Consider the following 10542-nt stretch of genomic DNA (forward strand, 5'->3'; position numbering starts at 1 on the left):
CAGGGGAGTAGCGGGGGCAGCATTACTGTATCGAAGTTACATTAATATCAAATTTGCATTTGGTTGTTTAGAAATGGGAAGTGAGTGAAATAGAGCCATACATTTAGTTATTAAGTAGATGTGCTGCTGGCAGAAGTAACAATAGGTACCCAATAGAGCGTGCGTGTTTTCAGTGTACTGCTAAACCTGTGGGGCACCAGTGCCTCTGAATGTTTGTTTCTCTCTAGAACCACTAAGTGGTCCTAAAGGGTGCTTTATAGTTCTCACTCATACCAAAGCCTTCAGTATTTTTTTAATTTTTGCTTGTTCTTTAATTCAGTTGAGCTATTGGATTTTAAAGTTCACGTTTCCTAAAATGAGACTTTTCTGTGTTTTATTCCAATTCAAGCCCAGTAATCGAGCTCTTTTAAAACAGCTTCTCCCACTCTGGGAGTCTAGCAGGTCCACCACACCTTCCTGCCCTGGAGAGTGCTGGTCCTTCCTTCCTCCTGCCTTTCTCTCTCTCCCTCCTTCCTCCTGCCTTTCCCTCTCCCTCCTTCCTCCTGCCTTTCCCTCTCCCTCCTTCCTCCTGCCTTTCTCTCTTCCTCCTTCCTCCTGCCTTTCTCTCTCCCTCCTTCCTCCTGCCTTTTCCTCTCCCTCCTTCCTCCTGCCTTTCTCTCTCCCTCCTTCCTCCTGCCTTTCTCTCTCCCTCCTTCCTCCTGCCTTTCCCTCTCCCTCCTTCCTCCTACCTCTCCCTCTCCCTCCTTCCTCCTGCCTTTCTCTTTGCTTCTTCATTTTTTCCTTCCTCCCTCCTTCCCTCCTTGCTTTCTGTTTTTCACCTATTGAGATAAGCATAGCTGGGGAAGGATGAAAATACACCAACTAGTGCCAATTTGTAATCAATAAAAATCTAAACACTTAAGAGGGGAAAAAACCCACATCACAGATGCATGCCATGGCAAAGCAGCTATTTTTCCCTTCGCCATCATCATCAGAAGCTACATTCTGCCAGAAATCATTTCCTTGAGGCAGCCTCGATATACAACCCCTATGGGGTCTTGTGATTCAGATTTAGGAATATCAGCCACAGAGGGTCTAAAGGCATTGTGCATTAGTGTGTATTGAGACCTCGCTCCAGGTGGCAAGCAGCTGGACTTTCGGGAAAAATAAAACTTCCAAAATAAATGTGAAGTGCTTGTTCCCAGGCGATAAGTGTTATTCTTAATGGAATCATCCTCCAAATGTTATAAATGAGGCAAAAGGGGGGGGAGGGGAGAGATTGTGCATATTTAATATATTTGTTTTGTATCTCCTTTAGTCAACAGAATAATGACATTCCTTAACTACTTCTCTTTAACTTGCATGAAGAAAGCGCGGTATGTTGCTAAATCTCCTTTCACCGGCTCTGTGGAGAAACAACTTTAATCCTTGTTAGAAAATTGCCGAGTCTGAGGCTGACAAAGAGCTCATGCCTGTTCCATTGTTACTGCTCCCGAGCCCCAAGAGCAGAGCCCTTTACAGCTGCGTGGATCCCGCCCGGCTCAGCTGCACTATTTAGGAACGGAGGTTTGTCAATTTCTATTGACAATGGAGAGAGATTTTCAGGGCCTGTAGCAGTGCAGACACAGTTGGGGATCAATGCCAGCCATTCAGCCTGCACCCTCTTTCATTGCTTTGGTTTGTTAATTCAAGACTAAAGGTCCGCGGAGGGGGTTCGGGGTGTTTAAGAAAGCTGATGAACTGCCAGCGTTTATGGCCCCGGTGTGGCAATTTCCATAGTCAGTGGCAACTCCTGGCACTGAGGGAGCTGTGCCCTTGTTGACCCTTCTGTTATTAAAAATGCACAAACGCTGTGCTTCTCAATATTTCCACACTCTTTCATTGTCAATACCACCTTCTGAGCCCTTCAGCTTGTTGCTTGCTCTAAAGATCTTCTTAGATTGGGTTTGAAAACTTCACCTTAAACACTAGATTAGACTGATGTTCTGTTTTCCGTGCTCCTGATGATTTGTTGAACCTTCCCAGGGCTGGGAAGCAAGTAGCAGCTTGATGGGGAGACGGGCTGCTAATATGATTTACCAGTCTACAGTCATGCACAAAAAGTGTGAATAAATACAAGGGTCTCACAGAGTCAACCTTACCCTTTCCTCTTCTTTTATTTTTGCTTTAAAAGAGATATCTCAAGAAAATGAAGTAAGTGGTGTGTGCCCTTACAGGAGTTGAATGAACCACAAAAGGAAAAAGGAGCTTTTTTTTTTTTTTTTTTTTTTTTTTTGGTTAAAGTGGTAGGCTGTTATCATGGATTGCTGTAGAGGGGGGAAAATGTAAAATATACAGTTACTGCCTTATTCTTGCGTAGACCAAAGCAAAGAACAAAACGAAACGTCATTCCCTGGGCTTTGGCACAGGTGGCTGCGCCCTTCTTGGGAGCTCCTGAGGGGGGAAAGCAAATAGTCGCATAAGTTACTTTATAAAATTAACTTTCCCAAAATAAAAAGGATACTTCCTAACATTCTGTCTCTCTTGCATATTCACCCAAGTTTGGTTTTGTTTGTTCCTTTGTTTCATGCAAAAGCTTGCTTGGGTTTGATTTGGTGGGGCACATGAAGCTTACCCAATTTTGACCCTTCTCAAAACGAAAAGGGAGGGGAGGGTGATCTACTGTGTCTCCCACCCTTAGAAAAGATGTGTTAACTCCAGTGTCAGAAACATGAAGCGGCGAGAAGTTTCTGTTTGGTGGCTTTGCTGGGGTGGGAAGAAAACTCCAGTTTCACCACAGACAGTAAAGCTGCAGAGGAGTGCTGGTGTCGTTAGCTGCCTCTTCATGGCGGCATAGGCTGAGCCCTGAGCCCCAAGCTATTTTCTCAGTTTAGCCAAAGTTATTCTTCAGACTTCCTTGGCTTAAACCAAAAGCATGCATTCTGAACGGATAGGATAACGTTTCTTAGATATTTTTCCTTTTAGATCAATGTTTGCCTCCAAAATAAAGTGACAAAAAGTAGCTTAAACATTTTCCTTAACTGTCATCCTGTTTGTCTCAATTTCTGTAGTTACATTTAGGTTATTTTATTCTCAACTTCATTTTCTCTTAATTTATCATTTGGGCACTATGTTAGGAATGTTGGATTAATTATAATGCCTGTGCTCTATTAAGTGTTGTTTCCATTATAGCATTATTATGTCATTTATACATGATGGGAAATTAAATTAAACTAATTTGAAATTATATGTGGATTTTTAAAAAATGTTTACATTGCGTGGTTTTTAAGGGAGTACTTCATTTCTCTCAGTTTTATATAACTCGCCATGTACCTATGTACACTAGCATATTAACTGCTACGTTGTACTAGCCTATATATGATGTATAATATTTTCTCCCGAACAGGAAAAAGAAATTTTCTGTCCAATACAAAGAGACTAGACATTTTTAAATTCTAATCTATTTTAACAGCATGTTAGGTTGCAAAGTATCTGGTCAGTGTGGTGTAGGAGTAGGGTCTTAGTGTTGTGTGATAACTCAGTGTTAACAATCACACCCAGGTGTTCAGCTACATTGAAACAGAAGCAACTAAGCCTAAGTAATTTGGAATAAGTGAATGTAGAGTTAATGTCAGAAGGAAAAGGTAGCATGTTCCCATAAAAGATCCCGAGGCTACGCATACCAGTTGCAGTGCTGCATCTACTAACAATGTATTTCATAAAAATTAATTGGTGTAGGTATCAAACTTTATAAAGCTTTTTAATATTATTTTGACTTGTACCAAACAGTAAACAAAGTATTCATTGGGAACAAACAATAACTACTTAAATCTCGGTCTATTCTGAAATGTAAAACTTGGCATTTTCAGTAATCTGCTTGGTCATATTTAGTAAATCAGTTTATTTCAGTTTGCTTGTCACATATTATGCCTGCATCTACAATAGAGTAACAAATAAATAGAAATAAAGTGTGCAATTAACTCATTTTTTACGTGTACTTAAACTACCATTTCTTACTCTGCTACAGTGTATCACCATTAAATTATCAATAAATCCAAATCTGGATGAATTCTAGATTTTCAGTCCTTAAGATTTCTTAGAAGTTAAATTTTACTGTGATATAAGGAGAAGAGAGTTTTTAAAATCTGTGTTTGGACATGCAAAAACAGGTACATATGTGGTATGTCATCATATTTATGCATACAAGCAGCACACCAAAAAATCTTTCAAAGGGCTTCTTTCATTTTGTAAATGCCAAATCAATGTTGATATTTCTCTGTTACCTCAGTGAGGGGCAGCATTGTTACATCATCATCAACACCTGGCTCTATCACATTATCACCGAATCTCTGATATTAATGTCACAATTAATATCAGATGCCATATTTGAAAATAGGATACAAAAAAATATTTTTATGTTTTTTTTTCTGCTCTATGTACATTACATTGTACAGAGCAGGAAAATGCCTCCAAAGAATTCCAGGGTTTTTTTTCCCCTCAATAGAGTTATAATAAATGGAAAAAAATGTGAAGCCTCAAAAATACTTGTTAAGTGATGCAGATCTTTTCCTTTCATAATTTGGGTAGCAACATATGCTTTGTTGTGAGTCTTAGAGCATACAAGAGTTCCATCTTGATGAGGCTCCCTCCTGTAATGTCAGCAGATCTTGATTTGAGTAGTGTTAAAACATCTTCGCAATTGCTTCATAGCTGACTTACACAAAGGCATGACCGAGGCTCAGCATTTACGAACCTGTAGATGATTCTTGCCATTTTTCCAAATGTTACTTCTAGGCACTGACATCATGACTTACGTTCTAACAGTCCTAACTAACTGTCTGAGTTTTTCATAACGTGAAGACCAGTAGGAAATTTCCCTCTGAAAACTATTTACCTGGTGGCTTTTTCCCCTGCAGCTTGGCCATTCATCCAGTCCCATAATAATGTGTTTAGTGCCCATTGTGACTTACAAATTGCAAAGCAGGCCACTAGGCTGCAAAGTGCAAAGGCACGATTTCCAAAAGCACGATTTCCCTGCATATGGTACAGCTAAACACTGTAATGCTAATTCATGTCAAGAACGGCCTAGGTCAGCCCAGCAGATTTGCCAGCAAAACATACAATTCTGTTAATAGGAAATTATAGCATTATTGACGTCAAGTGCTGATCTGTGCTCATTTCAGAATGCCTCATTACCCTCTCATTGCTGAATCTGCTAAATGAATACTGCAGAGACTGTTTTCCTTTTTTTGTCCTCCTCCCCTCCACCCCGCCCCGTTCCCCTTTCCAGCAATGGTACAGCAATTCTATGAAAGTCATTTGTGTGTGGCTGGCTGACAGACTAGACCTCCAGCTTCATATTTACCAACTGAAGACGCTCATCAAGATCGTGAAGGTAAATGAACACTGTTGAAACATGAATTGCCTACTGAGCTGTGAAGATCAGTGGTAAGATCCCACCCCACCAAAAGAAAAAATTAAAAAAAAAAAAGCTTGCGGAGGTGAGTGAGTGTAAGACAATGTGCATAAACCCCACCAGCACGTGTACTTGAATGCGGTAGGTCCACAATGACTTTACATTCATTGACGTAAGAATAAAGTCTGTTCATTTGTTAGGATGGCAGATTGATCGTGAGGGCTTTTGAATTGTACTTAACAATGAAATAAAGGGAATGTGTGATTTCCCCATGCACTATTAGAAAGTTACACATGGGCACGGCCCAGATCCCTTCGAAAAAGATGCCTCTTCCTACATGTAGAGATGGTCATTTTGACTGCTAGAGATCACCCGAAACTGCTAATCAGACCTTACATGCATTCAGTAAAGCACTTGGACTTTTGTTCTTCAAGAGAAAAAGGTACTAGCGTACATATTGTCTTTAACAATTGAGAGCTTTAAAATATCTCTTCAACATAAGTTTTCACTTTGTAAATTTTAGTGGAAGCAAAAATTTACTTCAAGTTTAACTTTTCTCAGAAAATCAATTATTTTGGTATTATAGCTGAAAACAAGCCGAGAAGCAGGGGTTTCATGCAGACCTTCCATTTGGTGCTATTTAATACTGGCGCCTATGTATACATGCAAATGCTACTTAGGGGCATACTAGGTCAGGTATGTGTGATCGCACACATGGTGCTTCTCAGTGTGTCAATCTGACCTACAACTTTCAGCATCCCCTCAGGACTTGTCAGAACTACAGGTACTTTGGTAACCGCCTAAACCTGTGGAGTCAGGAATTCCGGACAAGACCCAGCGATCTATAGATTAACAAGCCGCCAGAAGACTCTAACCCGTGCTGACGTTTTCAGAGTAGCACTGAGTTACATCACTAAAAGAAATGTCCGTTCACATTAAAACTGTTACCACCATTCTCTCGGCTTCTACGGTGCAACTCAGACACAACCTGTTTTGTGCTGCCGACACACAAGCTACCACAAGTCAGAGCCACAAATGAATCCGGCTCCAAAATCATATTTGGGCAATTTGCCTCAAAGTAGACACTGAGCAGTGCTGTAATAACAGCAGTGATGATCAGTGACCAATAAGAAGTAAGGTTACTGCCACTCGTGACACTTTGAGTCTCCAGCTACACATTTCATTTAAAAAACAAAGTATCTTCCACACTGGGATAAGCTCAGCTGTGGCGTACCTCACCTTCATTTCTTCCTTGTTTCTATAAATGTAACTTGGACGGCTTTCAAGTGAAGTTTGTTTTGCATAAAAGAAAATCAGGATACCGTGTTTACCTTACATATGCAGATATCGGTCGATAGCACAGTCTACGCTGTGACTTAAACAGGGCCAGCTGCCTGTCTTCACCAGCAGCCGAATTTTGAGCCTCTGTCTGTCATGCTGAGTGTGTCAGAGTCATATTCTTTCTGCCAACCATTAGTTGATAGAATGCTAATATTTTTGTTTTAGGGAATTAAAAACGCTCTTGTTTGTTTGCTTGGTTCGTTGGTTGGTTGGTTAGTTGATTTTGTTTCACTTTTCAAAAGACGGTGTTTCTCTTATAGTCCTGCTTTTTAGACTAGGCTGCCTGCCTCCCAAGTGCTGGGATTAAAGGCATGTGTGTATGTGTATGTGACCACACCCGGCATAGTAATGCATCTTAACAGATAAAGAGCACACACCGTTTCTCAGTTTATTGAGATATGGTTGACAAAAATAGTCAGTCTGTAATGAAAGGGTACAACATAAGGATAGCTAATAACCTATACACAAGCTATGCTAAGAGAATACATCTTCTCATAAGTGAATATTTTATTTAACATGAAAGCACAGTTAATAACTTTGTTAAGTATTACAGCAGCAATTCATTCTTCTCTGGTCTATAAATAATGAAAAAGTATTAAGTATACAATTAAGTTTCATAAATGTTTGACTTTATTTTTACTTTTTTTCCTGTGCTGGAGATTGACTCTTAAGACCTCATTTGTGCTAGTCAAACACTCTGTCACTGAGCTACAGCCTCAGTTCTCTTCTTGCATTTCTTATTTTGAGACACTGTCTTGCCTAGGATAACCTCAGACCCTCTCTGTCACCGAGGCAGATCTTAAACACCCAGGGCTCATCCTGTCTCAGCTTCCCAAATACCATGGATGGCAGACCTGTGCTACCAGCCCCAGCTCATGTTTAGCTCTCCACAAACTCAAAGCTTTCCTGGCCTCGAACTCAATTTAATAATTAAAATTATTATTTTTGTGTGTGGCAAAGACTAGGGTGAACTAATCATTTAGCATTCTAACCATTTCCCTTACTTTGAATATGAATTAACTTAAGCCAGTTCATACACAGCTTCATTAGTTCTTTAGAACTGATTTTGGTTTTGTTCATAATAAGAATTTTTGCTCACTATAGTGATTTTGTTTTTAATAATTATTTTCCAATGAGTTCTTAAGAAGGATTAAGCAAATTGTGAAGGCTGCTTAAGTGTCCCTCCCGTGCACCCAGATCGTTCGGATCTGGCCTGCGTGTCCCAGCACATCTCTGCATTCCAGCCGGATCCACTCAGCCTGACTAGACCCAACTGTCTTCCTCTTCCTGCCACTCATAGGCATGGCCACTGTTCTAAGCCCAGGAAGGCCTGAAAACGATGTGGATGAACGTCCACTCTGTCCACTGACAGGACACAGTAATTGGTTCATTCCTTTAAAAAAATACCAGTAAGACCAGTAAAACTAGCAGCAGAAAATTAAGTCTGTGAAATTATGTGTGAAGGTTTGACATCAGAATGAGTTCTTTGAGAAGGGGAAGAGTAAAATCTCTGAATAATCGAAATGGCTGTTGACTAATGTCCTCCCTAGAAGCCTCCAACACCTGCCCCTGAAATAATATATTTTATAAAATTCAGTATATTTTTCAGTGTTAAAGGAGAGACTCCCTTTTTGGAAACCTAAGAAGTCCTTCCTATTGGAAATGCACATAAACATATCATGTTACCTTTGTCACAGACTATTCGGTACGAACTGTGCAATTAGTAATGTTTATAGAAGGGAGTTAATTTGTCACCTGGTAGTCACAACATTTTGATCCGCCCGTAGGATTGTAGCTGAGTAGCCCCAACCAAAGTCACTCGCTCTGCTTTCTCCTCAGAAACACACTAACAAGATGGTGGATGTGGGCAGCCACGGTTGGAATCCATTAGTGGATTTTCCCCATATTTCTAAAATGCCATTCGAGTATACAAACATATGCCTGCACGCATAGGTGTATAGGTACGTGCACAGGTCTTAACTAACCAAAGCAAATGCTCTGTTCTTCTTGCAGAAAACCTATAGGGATTTCCGATTGCAGGGTGTGTTGGAAGGAACGCTGAACAGTAAGACATATGATACTCTGCACAGACGCTTAACTGTGGAGGAGGCCACAGCCTCTGTTTCAGAAGGAGGTGGGCTTCAGGGCATTACCATGAAGGACAGTGACGAAGAGGAAGAAGACTGAGGACTGACGACACACGGTTCCACAGAAGGAAGGAAGGAAGGAAGGCCTCAGCGTTGTGTTGTCCTTGGACTTACTGTCTTGGCCAAATAAAAATGCTCAGATTTCTTTAGAAAGTGAACTTGGATATAAAGAGTGAAGTATTTTTGGAGAGAAAACCATATTTATATGTATAGCTTGATCTAAAATTGGCTGTGCTCATGACTGGGATGTAAACTATTCTTGCCTTTTTTATTTGGTCTTCTTTCTTTGTTTGTCATTGTTGTTGTTGTTGTTGTTAGTATGTTTGACCTTTCTGTTTAGTAGTCGTATCAAAATAATGTCTTTTGTGTCACATGAGATATGTGTCTCCCATGACACGACGTCATGAAGAGAAGCCATATCTGGCCACAGCATCACCTCTGTTGTACCCCTGTCAAAATGGTGTGCCTACCAGTTATAAGTTAAGTACGCAGTTTGTTCTGTAGTTAATTTGCAGGTGTTGTGATGTGTATAAAACTTTAGCCTTGGTTTTTATAACTCTGAATTTGTCTACAGGTGTAATCCTGGACTTCAAAGAGTGTCATATCCAAATGTAGACTAGATTATCCACAGGCTTACTTCCTGTTTCTCTCTGAACTGTGTTTTCATGTGTATAACATTGCCAGGTGTGCTTCCATCAACATACTGTACTCTCTAAGTGTAACAGCTTGCTGGCAATAAAAATCCATTCAATCATAGCAAATTCCATGTTCCTTAAACTTAGATTAAATGCAGTAAAAGATATTTGCAGTACCGCAAACATCCCAACTACCTGACTCTGTGTTTTTTATTCCATGATGCTTTGTTTTCAATCAAATAAGCCAAAATTATGAACAGTGTCCTCTGTACTGGTAGGCCCACAATCTGATAAAAGAATTGCACAAGAACATACATTCACAGCAAAGACAGTGTTAACTACCTACTTGAGTACTGTACATTAATAATAATAACTATAAGTAGCTAGTAATACTAGTAATGATACTAATGTTAATTAACAGTTGGCACTACTGGTAGTAATTCTCCCAGTGTTTTCTTAATACAAATTTAAAGGGTATAGAATTATTATTTGTAATTTCCCTGAATCCGTATTTTTTCCCTAATATATATATTTCCCAATATATGTTCATATATATGATATATACTCCTAATATATATTGCTAATATATTATTATTGATAATTACATATTGCTAATATATATTGCTAACATAAATATATATGTATATATGTGTGTGTGTGTATGTGTATATATATATATATATATATATATATATATATATATATATCTCCCTGAGGTCCTGATGGTTTTCCTCCCTCAGCCTCCTAAGTAACTGTAACTATAGGCATATACCAAGCACACCTATCTCTACTGATACATAATTTCTCTCAGAGTTAAGGAAATGAGTCTGCTTATCAACAGATATGGGATAAAACACCAGAGTGCCTTGACCCTCTAGACTTGTCTCAAAAGCAGTGACTAGGGTGCCCAAACTAGTCCACAGAAATCTCATGTCTCCTCGGTTGTTTCATAGCTCTATTTGGGCCCAATGTTTAGGTCCTAAAAATAAGATGACAAGATAAACATGAAAGAAGAAAGCATCCTCCTTGTCCTTGATGAAAGAAA

At 39.6% G+C, this 10542-nt stretch overlaps 1 protein-coding gene across 3 annotated transcripts in view; it reads left to right on the forward strand.

The window, feature by feature from the left end:
* Window positions 1–8941, forward strand: part of Cadps2 (calcium dependent secretion activator 2) — a 502196-nt gene extending 493255 nt beyond the window's left edge. For all 3 annotated transcript variants that reach the window (XM_051151873.1, XM_051151874.1, XM_051151875.1), the window contains 2 exons: window positions 5249–5353; window positions 8729–8941. In XM_051151873.1, coding sequence (XP_051007830.1) covers window positions 5249–5353; window positions 8729–8902 — 279 coding nt within the window. In that variant the 3' untranslated portion in view covers window positions 8903–8941. The remainder of the gene's footprint in view (window positions 1–5248; window positions 5354–8728) is intronic.
* Window positions 8942–10542: the final 1601 nt, after the last annotated feature.

This window comes from Acomys russatus, chromosome 10 (genome assembly GCF_903995435.1).
Source record: "Acomys russatus chromosome 10, mAcoRus1.1, whole genome shotgun sequence".
NCBI classification, from domain to species: Eukaryota; Metazoa; Chordata; class Mammalia; order Rodentia; family Muridae; genus Acomys; species Acomys russatus.